Source organism: Acipenser ruthenus, chromosome 7, assembly GCF_902713425.1.
Source record: "Acipenser ruthenus chromosome 7, fAciRut3.2 maternal haplotype, whole genome shotgun sequence".
NCBI classification, from domain to species: domain Eukaryota; kingdom Metazoa; phylum Chordata; class Actinopteri; order Acipenseriformes; family Acipenseridae; genus Acipenser; species Acipenser ruthenus.
This window is the reverse complement of record NC_081195.1, coordinates 16,735,880-16,752,732: the sequence shown is the minus strand read 5'-3', so window position 1 is coordinate 16,752,732 and position 16,853 is coordinate 16,735,880. Positions and strand designations below refer to the sequence as shown.

The following is a 16,853-nucleotide window of genomic DNA, read 5'->3' as shown; positions in this document are numbered from 1 at the left end:
TCGAAATTTGAGCTGAGTAATGTAGGCCGAGACGTATGAACTAAAGCTTGAAAACATTCTCAAACTTTCCTGGTTCCCAAAAATTATTTTCACTTTAACTTGTGTTTAAGTCCATTAATCCTGTAAATCCTATATATGTTTTCATGGAAGTTCCTTTCCACTAGACACCACATAGTTTCCCATGGGAAGGAAGCGATAGTGCTGTAACACTTCCAGTCGAAGTCTCAGTATAGTCACCACTGCGGAAGCACATTTTAGGAGAATAAATACTTTACCCATTCATTTTGCTTTGGTAGTAAATGTTAGTGGTTTGTATGTCTAACAGGGTTGCTGTGCGGTTATAGATCTTTTAAACTTCAGCTACAGTAATCAGAATCCATAACAGTGCATCTTACAAGACCCCCCCCCCCCCCTTAACCTTGACAAACTATGAGGTTTGAGTCACATCCCCAATGTGACGTGTCAGAGACTAGGTGTGAACCAGCGACCGCACACTCTGCAAGCGAGCGCCTAACCACTTTGCAAATAAGTGAAGCTCGACTGCATTTGTGGTCATAGAGCCAATCGAGCGCCTTTACTGGATGCGCCACTCGGGTGCCCCTGGTCATAGAGCTTTTGACCTCATCTCAGCGACAGATGAGACTGCCCGTTATGCATATTTCAAGTGGCGATGATTATCCTTTTCTAGCTTATTTCAGCGTTTATGCCTCTGTTGAAAGTATTGTAACACTATGTCACCTTGGAGAAAAATACGTTTTTGATCTGACCTTGTACCTGGTTAATGTTTGTATTAGTTGTTGTACTTTCACAGTTTCACTGACACATTTTAAACAATGTATAATGCAGCAAACATTTTCTTCTACACAATCAACCAACCATGTGTAACATAACAAGTATAGTTTAATCTGTTGCAGGATTCATTAAAGTAGGTTCACCTTTGTTGCAATCTTTAATCGTTTTGATGTTTAAATAGCTAATTACTGGTAGCTTGCAATAAAGCAAGCTTGCACCAGCTCTATCCTGTTAATCAAGGTGAATTCTATTTTGCCAAGCGAACCCCACCCCCCCACCTCACATATTTAAGCATATATGATTCATTCATAATATGATGATACCTTTCCTATTTAACTATTTAACCCGACAAAACTCCCCTTGAGACAAAGGTGTTGTAACTCTTACTTTTCAAAAAGTATCGTGGGAGACAACCCCAGACATGAATCAAAGATTTCGATCATGGCCTACTGAGCCTTTGGAATTTTTTATATAATTTGGCAAAGGCTGCGCTGCCTGGCAGTTTGGATAAATCATTAATCTCTTGTGGTTGTTGATAAGCCTGTAATAATATAGACTGTAGGGTTCTTAACAAAAAGGCATTTTTAATGAAAAATTGCAGCAGACAATATGTCCAAATGGGTCAGACCATTGCCCTTAACAAGCATTGGCATAAAACCCAACCCTGGTAATGGTTAAAAGGCCAGCTCGGATTAAAGCTACATAACTAAGACACAACATCCAGTTATCTTAAATCAAAAATGTTTTTAGTACATACAAATGTTGGACATTATTCATCATTGTAAATACAAAAATTCATGTGTGGAATGTTTTAGCATCGCTCATGTGTGACGAGTAGTGCTAGTGCATAATCAGCACTATTTATTTCTTAGCTAGCACCTTTTTTGTGGGTCTGTAACTTCCTGCTGGGTGATTGTTGGCATTTTGCATTTAACTACTGTACAGCAGGCTTCCAATCCAGTTAATTCTCATGTAATCCCATACGTTTTGCTTGATAATGTGCAGAAGATTCACAGACTGATCTCTATTTTGCTGGAACCATGCTTAAGGTAAGGCTGGCATTGACTTTAAGGTAAAACTTCCTGCAAGTTTCTGAACAGAGGTTACTAAACTATTTGCACAGTGAAAGTTGCCCATATTAAAACTGTTATCTGAAGTCTGTACTTTTCTCGGGTTAAATTTAGGCAATTTACATTTTTTATATAACATTTAGTGCTAGCTTGGGAGTGGTGTTATTGTTTAATTTGCTGTATATTAAACAGTTTAAAAAAAAAAAAAAAATTTATTGTATTTATATCGCCATTAAGGTGAAGCCTAGATTTGCTGTATAGGTTTCACATTCCGTGTGTATAGGATTATATGCTGAGTATATATTGTGAGAGATCTTGTGACAAGATTGTCAACCAATTACATTAAAAAAGCTGTATAATATACAGACAGGCACAGAAGCTGCTTTTTCTTACAGTGCAGTGTGTTCCTGTGAAAGAAAATGGGGAACATTTCAGGGTTCATTTTATTCAGGAAAATCAGCCACATCTACTTCAAACGTACAATTAGAAATAATAAAAGGCGAACAAAAGCTTCAGCAAAACTATTATTTACTGTGGTGCTTTGTCTTGCGTTAGATTACAAATACAAATACTGTTATTTTATATGCATAACACATAGTTAAATGCTGTGTAGAGTACACATACCTTTCATCTACAGATATGTGGACTTATAGCCTCTTTTAGTGTTGTCAACTCTTGTGATTACTTAAAGTTCCAGACTGAATATAGTTAATGTGCTCCATACTGTGGGATTAACTGCGCATATTTTTCTATGTTTTTCTGTAAATTCTCAAATTAATGATTTAGAACCAGGATGAAGATGTAAGAGCGTGGGGGAGTGCAGAACGTGATGATGATAATGATATATAGGAAAGTTCCCCAACTTTGTTTTAAGTGACCTCTCATCACATGCAGTGAAAAGCACTTACAGTCTTTAAGTAATGACAAGGACTATTGCAATAAAGGAACGCTATTATATGCCACGCCACACAGTATCGTTTGTCTGATTCAATTCAGAAACAGTTTCCCTTCAGTTTGGTTTCCCTGAGAGTCTTGGCTGTACTTTAAGGCTCGTCTCTGACTAGCTGTTGGGCTTGTTTTCACAAGACTGAATTCCAACAACAGTAAACCCTGCCAAGATATATATATATATATATATATATATATATATATATATATATATATATATATATATATATATATATATATATATATATTCCTTCTAACATACAGATCAAAACAGTCAGATCATTGTCAATGATTGAGGTTAGGATAACCGTCAAGGTAAATAATCTCAGTTATAAAACACAAGCTCATTGAGTGCATCATTATGCAATCTATGTCTGTGAAGGAGACCATAAGGAAATACAAATTAATTTCCAAGAATAATTAAACAATAAGAACAGTTTGTTGGCAGCATGAACTTCAAAAGCAGGAAGCACACTGGTGTTTTTAGTATCTGAGAGTACACTTTCATTACCCAGGTTTATTACAACAACACTCAATCTCCCTGTTGTGTTCATGAGCACTCTCACTTTTTGGAGGGATTTGTGGATTTATTGCAATATAATTACAGCAAATCTTGTATCCATCTAGTGTTGTTGTTTTTAAATGAACTAAAATTACTACTTGCTCCTACCAGGTATGTCAAGTCTGCAGTTTTGTTGCATCCTGCATTCTGCTTCAAATCAAATCAAATTCAGTCAAAGAAAACAAACAAGCCAGTCACAGTAAAAACAGCAATTGGTTACTAAAAAGAGAAAGCATGAGGCTTCTGGGAGTTTGAGTTCTTGGGAAAATGTCCAGTAAGCATTATTTTCTTTCCCAATTACTTTGATGTGCCTGTGTTTCTTAATTTGACCTCTTGAAGTAGGCCAGTGGATGTGCAAAATTGGAATATATCTGGAAGGAGCTATCACTAAGTTTTGTTTATTTGTAGCACTGAAAAACAAGCAGTACCAATAAAAAAAGCAAATCCATGTTTACCATCTGTGCATCTTTTCTTACACAGGAAGTTGTGAGACCTGTGAAATGAGGGCAATTAACATTAGGTACAGTATACTAGTTGTTATCAAATTCTTGTTTGAGTTTAGCCACAAAACACATAATTGTTCAGTTTTGCTGCCAGTATTGGAGATGCCAAACAAATGGAGATGCTGTTCTCAGTCCATGACTGCCACAGCTAAACAAAACCAAAACACACTCCTCATTGTTCACATGAAAGACTTAACCTTTATTAAAATATATGATATAATTAAAAATAAAATGCTTTGGTACAGTGAAATGATATAGATTTGGTCAGCAGTATACTGTACATTTAGTTTTAGAAAGATATATTTTTATAAAGATGATTTTTCATACTGGTTTGAAATTGCTTTGAGAAATTGCCTTCAAATGTGCCACATTTCCAGCCTATAATATTCCTCTTGTTTGCAATATCATACTGGGTCTGCCTCCTGTTCCATTTATAGCTTAAAATCCAATCAGAAACCTGATGGTGCATAAAGTTCAAAGATGGCCTGTTTAATTTTTTTTTTTTTAGAATTCCCATTTATACATTTCTTTACCAACAGTACGCCCAGTATTACTCTGATTGATTGAGAGCCCTCTGTTCTTTATTTTCTGCACTTGCCTTGAACATGGCTTTGTCTTCATTCACTCATGTACCTTTCTACATCCGAGTGAATTGGAGAATTCTGCCACCTAGCTGGAGCTTCAGTAGTTCAATCTGGTCTGAAATGATCATGACTTGGAGCCCGCGTGCAGCTTGAAAAAGTGTCTGTGCCGCAGCTCGAGGTGACTGTAACCTCGCCCTGTTACACAGTGGTACAATTCAGCACCTTGGAAGCTCATTTGAAGCTCATTCCTATTGCAACATCTGTAATATATCGATCTAGCTATCTGTCTATCTGTAGATATAGACAGTGCTTAATTTGTAAATAAAGAGGTGCCGGGGCGCAATAATACCGTTCTTAAGAACCGCACATTCAAAATCATGCACGTTTATTTGCAACAGTATTGTATGTACTAGTGTTAGATGTTTACAACCACGTATTCTACATCATTCATATATAAAGTAGTAGTATGTGCAGAAAGATTAATTCAAGGCAACTGCACGACAAAAAATAAATTGAGTAAAAATAAATAAATAAATAAATAAAAAAGCCTGCATGCATAGCAGGGTTGTCACCTTTGAAATGCAAACAACCGACAAGGCAACTGCTCTACCCCTTGGAGAGTTGCAGATTTGTTTTTCAACTTCAGAATTAAGCACTACATGGCAATGCCTAGAAGTTGGAATAATGGCAGGATGCACCATTTCTCCACTGGCTTTTACCATGGTAATGGAAGTAATTATTAGGGCATCAAAATGGATAGTGGGAGGAGAGCGCTTGGCTTCTGGAATGCGACTACCACCAATTCGAGCATACAGGGATGACATGACAACCATGACTACAACAGTAGCCTGCACTAATCGGTTATTGGGCAAATTAACCAATAACATTGAATGGGCACGTATGCAATTCAAGCCCACTAAATCAAGGAGCATCTCTATAATTCAAGGTAAAGTAGAAGATAAAAGGTTCTACATTAATGGTGAGGCAATACGAACAGTGTCTGAGAAAGCCAGTGAAAGTTTGGTAGATGGTACAATGGGGATCTAAAGGACACAGTTTGTGTGGGAGAAGTTAGACAAGAAGTAGTGGAAGGGTTGAAGAGCATTGACATCAGCACTTTACTGGGCAAACTGAAACTCTGGTGCTTTTAGTTTGGTCTACTGCCAAGGCTGCTGTGGCCACTGACTGTGTACAAGGTTTATTTGACAAGAGTAGAGAAGCTGGAAACTTTAATCAGTTCATACATCAGGAAATGGTTGGGAGTTCCAAGCTGCCTCAGCAGAGTGGGACTTTATGGTAAAGGAATACTGCAGCTACCAGTCTCCGCTCTAACCGAGGAGTTTAAGTGCGCCAAGGTCCGACTGGAAATGACATTAGTAGAGTAATGCATCAAATGCGTAAGGGATGCAGCACCTGTGTTGAAAACTGTTAGAAAGTGGGCGGCAAAGAAAGCTGTGGAAGATGCAAAGGCTGCCCTTCAAATTGGTGATATCATGGGGCAAATTCAGCATGGAAGAGGTGGTCTTGGTCTCAGTTCAGCTTCTCTTACATGGCACAAAGCAGCCCCAGCTCAACGGAGGAAGCTGGTAGTCAACAAGATGCAAAAGCAGGAGGAGAGGATGAGGTGTGTAAAGGCCCTTTCCCAGGCCAAGCAGGGAGAACGGATGAGATGGGAGAGTGTGGAACAGAGCAGGATCGGTTTCCTCATCAGGTCAACATATGATGTTCAGATTGAAAGAAACGCAAATGGCTATAGACACGGATCACATTAGTTTACTGTAAAGCTATGTCTTAGTTGGTGCTTATCTTGGCGAGAGCCAAGTTCAAATCAGCATAAAGTTTTAACATCTACTCTCGTGTAATGGAAATCATTTTTGAAAGCGATTTTCAGAACGATTTGTGCACTCCATTTACCTTCTCTAAACAATGTTTTTATTTTTTGAAAAATGCCTTTGCTGTACAGTGCTGTTTTGCTACCAAAGCAGGGGTATACATCTGACATTTAAGTGTGAGAGCCCGTTTTCAACTCTCTATTTACATTTGTAGTTTCTCAGTTAACTCTTAACCGGAGTGAAGATCTGTCTTTTGTAAAGCCTGTGGTATTTGCATCCAGCATATATGTGGGAACATTTCGACAATACAGCTTCCTTTTCTGACAATACAAGTTAAGAAACAACTTGTGTTTTCTCCTCTCCCTCTATTCCTTTAGTAAGGATGAAATTATGGTAACTGGCTTTGTGGTTTTACGAGTAGGTGACTCCATTATGACTTGAAAGAACAAACTTAGGACTCTGCTAGTGAATACCATTTATTCACCTCAGGGCTGCTGCAAAACCAAAGCCAACTGGGCTGAAATGTATTTAAGAATGATTTGCAAAACCCAATGTGCTTTTCTTTTCATCCGTCTCTTTCTTTTTTTATTATGCACCATTGATATTCATTACCTTGCATACATTTCAAAGAATTTGCCGACGTGTGAGTGAGAGAGAGAACCAGAACCAAGATTGGACAGCGAAGAGTGAGTAAGCAAGTTGAAACCATCGACAGCCGTGCGAATAGCTTGAGTTTGTTTAAAATTGATCTGAAAAGATTGGTTCAGAGATTGTAGATCCCACCAAAGATTTTGTACACTGTGTTGTATGTAGTCCGTACGCTACCATTGCTGGTAGCATCACGTGAGCTGTGTTGATATGTAAATAAATCCTGTCCGCCTGCGGAGCGTATCAACTTCTACCTCCGTCTCGATCTCCTGCCTGTCACACAGCAGCGAATGCACGCATCCACATGGCAGATGGCTACTCTGTCACTAGCATTAATACCCTGTATCTGTATAAACAAGGGATTTAGAGGAGCTCCCTAATAAAAGCTAAATCTCAAAACAATAATTGTATGAATATGGTAATAGTTACAGCTGTGTATAATGGTATTTAAAACATTTATTCGACTTTTTACATATCCGCCCCACCACAGTCGGATACGCGATGGACTGCTGTATTTATTTTTTTTTTTTTTTAACATTCATTGCCTACAAAATAAAAACAATTGTTCCCTGTTGGTTAGATGATTAGATAATGATGAATGCAGACAAGCCTTGTTCTTTTGCAGTGTGGTTAAGATGCTCTCTTGGTCGCTGGTTCTTGCCCAGCCTTGGCCCTCTTACATTGGTGCCATGACCTGGATCTCATAGATTGGCTGCAGTCGATGGTTAAAAGGGTGAAGAGTGCAATGGGGAGATGAGATGAGGTTCAAAGCTCTAGAACCACAAATGCAGATGAGCCTGGATCTTTTGCATAGTGGTTAAGACATACACATACATTAAGACAAAATGTTTTAAAATTAGGACAAAGGAATATAAAAAATGCAGACGATAAAAAGATGGTGATTTCTGAAAAACTACTTTTGGAACGTTCTGAACATTATGCATTGTGGTGTACTGCACTGAACAGCTTTTTTAATGGAACCAAATCAGCAATGAAGGAACTCCCACTTCTAATTCGCAGTCTGCATACAAGCCTTTAAAGCAATTTTTGGCACCAACATACAGTTTGTTATTTATAAATGCAATGCTTTTCAAATACTGAAGACTTCCAGTAACATTAGTGACCTTGGGGATTTTAGACCGCTTGTGTTTTGAGTTTTACTCTTCTCTTCTTTTTAAGCAAAATATAGATGCCTGTTTGAAAAAAAGTAATGTGGGAAATATGAGAACATGAATGTCAAGATACCCAAACTCTAGTACAATTAAGAAAGTTAAATAAACCTATACTCTGCCACAGCTGGAACTGGGGAATCATTATTAATTGTTTTGGTTGTATTGTACATTTTCTGGGTGAAAAGTAGTTCTTGTTTGTTCCCCTTGCTATCTGTAGATCTATGACAATACTGCCTGAGACAGATGAGTTTTCAGATCGGTTATATTACAAAATATGAAGCTAACACTGTTTGCAGACTAAACAACGCAATGGACAAGACCAGTGAGTCACTCAGTTAATCAATACATGTACAAGTGTGTAATAGGCAGGCTGATTATACAAGATAATCCCTAGAACATCAATGGTTTTCCACTGTTTCTGACGGTGGTATTGACAACTGCCACCAAGCAATTGAGAAGTGTAAATAATGAATGGAGAAAGGTTCATCATCACCCATCTAATCTCTCGTCATTGGAGGCTGTCAGAGAACCACCCACAGCACTCGCCGCCTTCAACTGTATTTATCATTGTAATCTGGCTCCAAGTAGAGATTTGCAGGTTAAGAATCAATATGCCTTTATATGCAAACTCTTTAAGAACCAACACGTTAAAACTACAGTATAGACCATTCTATTGGAGCCAGGGGCACAGCAGCCTGTCTGGTGGTAATGGAGTAGAAGCCTTGTGTGCAACATTTATGTAGTTAAACCCCATATGTCACAAAGAAAGTATTGCAACAGCATTCTGTTTATTTTCTCTGGGTGAAAATGATAGAGATGCTTCCACTTTTTGATTAGTTTTAAATTTGTGATCACTTGTGTAAAACTGATAAAGGCCTTAGTCCAAGCATTTATCTATTTTTTTTTAGTTCTTCTAGAATTTTAGAATTTTTTTTCTCATGGAGAAATTTCGGCATATTTACTTTTTATATTATTATCTGATACATTCATAAAATCTAATAAGTTAAAAGATATTTTGTGATGGGGATGAATTAATCTTCAAACCACATTTCATATATATATTAGCATTGGTCCAGATTTCAAGTCATGTAAATTATTCAATTCTGAAAAATATTTGAAAAGCATTGCCTCAACAAAGATGTAGGTGGCTCTTTAGTCGCTTCTGTCTGCAGTTGCACAGCGATGTTCATGTACCCTTTGAAGGGGGAAAGTACAAGCTTATGTGAAGGGATTTTAATTTCTGAGATTTTTTTTTAAATATAGAAATGAGCAGAAACCAGATTAGCTTTTTATCAGCAAGAGATCTTCAATTAAAGAATGTCGTGTGTGGATGAGAGGTTTGCGAAGGTCTTATTTGTTTGTGGTTTCTCAAAACAAATCAGAAATTGATTAAAGGATCACTGCTTGTGTTGTAAACACATATGTTTTGAAAACAGCAAACAAACAACAAAAAAAATGTTTTCCTTTCTAAAATATTATACAGATATGGTGTCCCATATGTAAATGGTTGAACATTTCTGTTAAATGTTAATCATTTATTTCAGGATGTTTTTAACACAAGCCCTTTAGGTTTTGTCCAAAACGTCCTGAAATAAATATTTTTTTAATCATTTAAACCTTTTGTGTACATCCAAAAAAACATCAATTTTTGTGCACCTCAATTAGCCTCCTGGGCCTTGAGAGTTCTTAAATGTATGCCTTTTAATCTCCGGCAAGTAATATTAGGACATCATTGTTTGAAAATGGCAACTTATGATTATTTAAGAAAAAAATCTGAAAAAACTTCAGCCCTGGCAGCCATTTGATTAAATGGGGTTTTTTTAAGCTTATGTTGGAATACAGTATTTGGCAAGCTTGGCACTTTTAAGCAGAAACAACAACAGAGACGACCTATTAGGATGTTAATCGGGTGAAGCATTACATATTACATTTATATGCATAGGGTATACTAAATTCTGAAATGTGACCTCACATAAAAGCTTGGAGAATAATCAAGTATGAAATTAAGGATTTTTGAAGTATTGCTGGTACAGCAAGTTGGTAGTATTTTTTATTTCGGTTGATGTATTCCCTCTTTCTGTGCTTTCTTTTTAGAAATTTTTATGCTTTTTGGAAAGGGAGAGAAATCTGTTTGTATCTGGCTTTTATGTTTTGTACTGTACTGACAGTGAATTTAATGGTTCTTCTGGAGTTTTGATATGTTGAGGTATTATCTGATGTGTTTGAGAACTGCTCAGATCAGACCACAGCACCAATGTAAATCTGAGTGTGAGCTGCAGCTCTATTGCAACAAAATACAGGAAACAGCACCATCAACACTAAAGTTCTGTAATAGTCTCCGGTATTCTCTGTGTTTAAAGTATAAACACTGTTTTCGGGGTGGTGTTTAAAACCTGGAGTAAAAAATAAAGGCATTTTAATGTTAATTTTCAATTATTCCGCTCCATTTATGATTTTTACAGTCATTTGTTTGCACTGATGTTGCACCATTATTACTCTGTACTGTATAACCTGGCAGACAGATGCATGGGTTTGCATACGCTGTTAGTGAAAATGCAGCTACTCCTTTGGTTTTACATATTGGGCTAAGTTATAAAAGTATTTGTATAGTAAACGTGTGATAGTAGCAAACACAGTGTTGAAATTTAAGCTTAGGTCACCTGCATATTTTGTTGGTGTGTTATTTAACAATTAAAGGTATGTGAAAACCGAGACACTATTTTCTCTCAAATACCACGGGGAGGTATACTCTTTAATTAGGTAGAGATTAATGTCTAATGTCGTCTTGTTTTTATGATGAGTTTTCAAATAGAATTTATTAACCAGATACAGTGACTTTTTAATAGCTGTCTGTTCCTGACATATAATATTACGGATGTTTGCGCTTGAGCAGGAGAAAAGAGCAAGGCTGCGAGTGAAGCTGCTCAGCCGTCGATGAGTGACAGCACGTAGTGTACATTCAAAATGGATAATGCACAGCCAAACCAGAGACTATTTATAGACAGTGTGTACTTTATGATTCTGTTGCCATTTTCCTTTTTGATGATGTGTTAGTGACATCCAGATATAAAAAGCAGTCCCAAGAGTTTTCATTGGGGGCTACAGTACTACAGATGGCAGAAGCATAGTTGGTATATTTAATTATTTACCTCAGTCCTTTGCTCAAATGACCAACTCCTGGTCCATTGTTGGGTGACCATGGCTCTGACAGTGCAGCTGTCTTGGGAACTACGTAATTCTGAATTTGTTATCACAGACAGGCTCAATGTTCGTCTAGAATGATCAGTACACAGCACCCGCCCCCTTGCTGCTATCGTGAAGCATGAAAAGTCACCCTACAATGTTTAAGTATGTGGGTTGCCAGTGTTGTTGAGGGGCACCACATATGTAATTCCTCTTTTGGTTCACGAACCACGCAGTTGCCCTGACAAACTAACAAACTGGAGTTCATGACTTCAGTTATGAAGCTCTTGGTGGCTCTTGGAGGTAACTGTCTTAAAACAAAACAAAACAAACATATGGCCAAATGTACTGTGTGTGGAGTTTACTCCTATTTTTCAAAAGCAACCATTTAACTAGAATCAAGTGACTTTGTCATATATTCAAGTATGTCTTAAACACCCTCAAGCTCTTTGTTTCTCAGTTAGAGTAGATGCATTGAAAATATGCCCCATCGCTTTTATAAAAACTGTGGGTGCAACTTCTCACTTGTCAAATAATTAACAAATCCATTTCAGAGTAGTTGCATTGAAAATATGCCCCATTGCTTTTATAAAAACTGTGGGTGCAACTTCTCACTTGTCAAATAATTAACAAATCAATTTCAGAGTAGATGCATTGAAAATATGCCCCATTGCTTTTATAAAAACTGTGGGTGCAACTTCTCACTTGTCAAATAATTAACAAATCCATTTCAACATGAAAAAGGTGGTAAAAAATCCCTTCATTAATGTTGTGTAGAACAACATGGATAACTTTTTTTGCCAACATGTGTAACTTTAAAAGCTTATATAAAGCAAAAAGGTGAGCAAAAAAAGAGAGATTTCAAGTGCTGTAAACAGAATTTGCATAAAATGGGACCACAGACCAATGTTGTAACACACACCACTCATGGCCTTATTGCTTAATGTTAACATACATACATGGCTAAGAAAACAAAAGTATAGTATGAAAAGACTACTGCGCTAAATAGTAGATAGATAAGACAGATGGTATACAACTTGCCATATCATTAAGTGTGTATTAAGGCTGATTGTGCAGTTTTTGGTTTATCTGCTTTCTATGCCGCAATCTTCAGTATATGCATTTCTCAGTGATTTCATCAAAGTCTGAAATCTGTGAAATCTGTGATTGCTAAATTGAACCCTCTTTTTTTTGGTCTGCTTTTGTTGTTTCCTGCATTTGTTTCACATTGCCAAGAGCTCACATTAGTATTCCCAAGGAAGCCCGGTTGCCATGGAGAAACCATGCAGTTGTGTTGTGTTACCATGGGGACTTTCTGCTACTATGCACCTTGAGCATTTTTTGAATGCTTCATACCACCTATGGCTTTGAATGTCAACTAGCCAGGGACATCCTTGGGGAGCATTTAAAAATAAAACAAATATGTACCATGATTGTACTGATTCAAAATGAGATGAGGTGAATTCAGCCTCATTCATTGATTCATAGCTTCAGTGAGCTTAAGTACAATATTCATCATCTCCCCCAATTGTTATCGAGTTGAAGTAATATCTCAAATTCAGTTCATTGTTGCTGGACAAGGAATTATGTATCTGAATCCCTGGTTTGAACTGCCCTATAATCCAAACTATATAATGACATTCATGCTGATGGAAGCTGTAGACACAGATAATCTATGTCGGTCTGTTTTTCAAATGTACTGTTTTTATTAAAATATAACTACAGAACGCAGCTTCATTTGGAAGTCACCATTCAATTTACTAGCACAGGATGGACTCGTCCCTTTTTTGCATACCATTTCCCTACTGGGGGTGGGGGGACGGGATTTATTCTCAGTACTGTAGATGATGTCTGAGAGAATGTTATGTGGGTGACAGTGGCTTCCAAAAATTAACCATAATGTTGACTGCCAGGTAAATATCTACAAGCCTCAGAAAATGATGTGTTGCTCTCTGTTCACGTTTATGTATAAACACTTTTCAGATTCAATCACAAAAACATGTTTGATGTGCAACAGCAGATTTTAAAGTAGTAACCAGTCGGTCCAAGCAGAAAACATTTTTCAACTGAGAGGGTACATGCTGACGGTAGTGCAGACAGATGTGGCCAGAGGCATGATTTTAAAGGCAGCACAATGCCCTATTACTGTCAATCAGTCCCAGACTTTGTTCCAACTATCTCCTGAACTCAAACTATAATTTATTAAATAGTCGATGTCTTGTATTGAAACATTTATATCTGCCGTGTTGAAGTGAGGTATTTTCCTTGACCTTTCCTTGAGTGAATATTCTAATAGAGCAGGATTGAGCCTGATTATAACCAGTTATTTTATTTGTTGCTGACCTGGGTGACAAGGGAGTACCACTGCAGCCTTGGACAAGAGTAGGGTGGCCATGAGTGGAAAAAAACCCACAGCACTCCATGTTCGTTCTGTTTATATAACAAGTACAATGTTTGGAAAAGAAAGTATGTTTAAACCTAAATTAAACAATTGAATTCGGAGACTTACTTTCTGCATCTGCATGGAAATGTGGTGTAATTTGGAACAGGGTACATGTAATTGGTCCGGTCATTCTGTCGTTGGATTCGAATGAATGCAAGATGGATTCCAAAATGAACAAAAAATAATGTAAAGTGCATCGTTGATACTCATGATTTCTCCTCCTCTGTGCAGCCAGTCACTCTCCTCCATGTACCGTTTCATCTGGCACACAAAACTGTTCAGACAAGCTCAGTGACTGATTAGAGCAGGACGCCTAGGGCAGGAGGGGACTGCTGCTATTCCCACAGTGTTTGCTTAGTTTATGTAAATGAATGCCATCCGTCAATCAATTTTGAATCAAAGACCATTACATTGCTTAGTGAACCATTGCCTAATGTCGTCCTCAGATCCCTCAGATACACATACAGTTTCTGTGAGTGCTTCAGCTTTTAGCCATCCTTGTACAATGCTAAATTAAATATTGCACAGTGATAACATTTTTGAGCTTTGGAGTAATTCCTCAATCCATAATACCAATCAAATTGTAATATAATAATAATACAAAAGAATCGTACAGTGTTTACATTTGCAACCGCTGCTGCTTAGAAGAGACTGTGTCCCTTGTTCTGGATGATAAGAGAGTTTTGTCGATGGACTCCATAATCTGTTGTAACACCTTGTCTGTGTGTGGGTGGATTTATCGCCCCTGAGGTTCTGTGAAGAAACAGAGAGAGGGAACGGGAGAGAGCACCAGGTAAGCCATTGGTTAGCACCTGTTTCACCTCGAGGCAGGAAACAACAGGTTTTATTAAACCAGGTTCCCCTTGTATTGATCGGAATTGAGGGATTTTGTTTTGTGCCTTTATTAAACCGCAATTACAGCATTTGAGTTTTTGTACTCAAGTGGTATTCTGTTACAGGTTACCTACAATGTTTTTTTGTTGTTAAAGTGTATAAATATACAGTACATTTAGAAATGACTGCCTGGAGTGTCTCAAGAGTGCCTCAAAGCTTTTGGAACCCATGTCTCTACCATGTTGTTTTAATTTAACTAAATATGATACTGTTTTAGAAAGGGATACTTTGCAACTCCATATTTTAAACTGTACAACAAGCAGCTAACTAGGTATATTGACGATCACTTGAACGAACCTTAATATTTTTAAAGTGATAATGCTAGTGCCAAAGTTAATGCTAAGGTAGCCATCTTCTTAAAAATGGGCAACAGGCTACTTCAAGTTTCAATATATTATGCTGGAAAATCTAAATATCATTATTGTACTACATTTTAAAGATATAAAAAAGGGGCCATCCATTTTTCTTGCTTAGTTTAAAAAAAAAAATACAGCAGGAGGATAAAGTTTGCAGTTCTACATAAGCTATCCTTGACTGCTTTCTTTGCTCGAACTCCAGCCTTATCGCCTCATTTACCCCGATGTGAGATTATTCTGAAGATTCTGTGTTGAAGCATGTGCAATAACACCAAGGCAAGCTAACTTGAACCCTGGAGACATCCCTGCGCCTGGGTACTTCCAAGTCTCGCCACAGCAGCTGCAATTGCCAAGAACACAAATGAAAGCATCAGTTATTACAATCCCAATAAAACTATATTACAATTTGCTGAACATATTACAGTTGTCAGTAATGCATGCATGTTTTCAATGAAGTGTGAATGTCCCTTCATTGAAATGTTATATTTTCATGTAAATCAATTTCTAGAGAATAGTATCAAAGCTTAAAACCACGTTAGAAAAAGGTTGTTGAGAATATGTTGGGATCTGCATGGCACTGCCTCACAGTAATGTAGTACTAAAATACTGGTGTCTGTTTGCTGCATTCTTCAGTTGTTTGACTTTGTAATCCTGTTTTTTCAGCATGCCCCTGCATTCTGCTACAACTTGCAACAGGAGAAGTTTATATGTTACATATTCAAACTCTGTTAAAGCTATGAATGCAAAACAAAAATTACTATTGTTATAGTAAAATGTGACGTTACCACAAATGTGTGACACCATTTAACTAGATACAAACTAACAATTTCAAGCTAACGTGTACATTCCTTTGGGTTTCAATAGATAATCTTTAAACAAACAAGTGGTTTGTTACTCTTACAGAGAGGAATATTATAAAAGGACTAGCATTACAGCTTTTTCAATCTGTGACGTTTTATCCCATAATACAGCAGGCTGGGCAGAGGAGAACAAGAAGATTTTCAATGATCTGTGTGACTGTGGTCCGCTTCTTTTGATCACGCGCCATTAGTTTATTTCTGGCCCAGCGTGCTCTGAAATGATTGAGTTTATGAGCTTGCCAGAAGTGTAAAACTAGATTGGATTACCTCAGGTTTTGATCTGCTTCAGCATGTATGGCTGCTGTTGTAGGCTACTTTTGATTCCAACTTTTGCTTTCAACAATGTTATCGCATCTGACATGCATACATGAGACAGGATGCAGAAACAGGGTCATGATAATGATCTTTTTTTAAATCTGAAAAAAGCCTGTGTTAAGACATACAGGTACGATGCTTGCAATCCTTATGAAAGGTTCTATCCAGATTTGTACCTATTGACTGATTTGTGCTTTTATTTAACTGTATTAGGTGACCACCTGTCTAACGTGACCAACGACCACAATTCTGTTACCCAGCAACAGACTCAAACCTGTATTAAGCACCCTTACACAGGGCGATTATTATAAGAAATATGGTTTTAAATGGTACGTCCTAAATTCAAAGGAACACGGTAACCATTTTAGGGGTCTTTTATCCGTAATCAATAAAACGGTCTCTTGTAAAGGAAGAGAGAAAATGTGGAGAAACAAAAGGTCCTCCCTAGATGACAGAATTAAAGTTATTAAACCTGTAAAGACAGTAAGTGCCAGAAAAACTGCTGAAAAATTCAGCACTAGAAAGACGCAGATACAGCATTTTGAAACGGAAAGAACTAAGGCTTGAAGTTTTATGTTTTTATTTTTGTTCACGTGACCGTGAATCGAAAAAGATCTTATGCTGGCGTTGGTTTCAGGATGCAGTGAATCAACACGTACCTGAAAGGCTGACACAGGCATTGAAATTTGCA

General features: G+C 37.4%; 1 protein-coding gene across 2 annotated transcripts in view; it reads left to right on the top strand.

The window, feature by feature from the left end:
* LOC117415415 (ankyrin-3-like) overlaps positions 1-16,853 on the top strand; it is a 271,787-nt gene that overhangs the window by 10,545 nt on the left and 244,389 nt on the right. Inside the window, exon 1 of one of the 2 annotated variants that reach the window (XM_059026472.1) lies at positions 1,727-1,841. The exons of the other annotated variant lie outside the window; for it this stretch is intronic. Within the exon in view, the coding sequence (XP_058882455.1) occupies positions 1,833-1,841 (9 nt within the window). The 5' untranslated portion in view covers positions 1,727-1,832. Of the gene's footprint in view, positions 1-1,726; positions 1,842-16,853 lie in introns of those variants that run through there. 2 annotated transcript variants of the gene reach the window in all.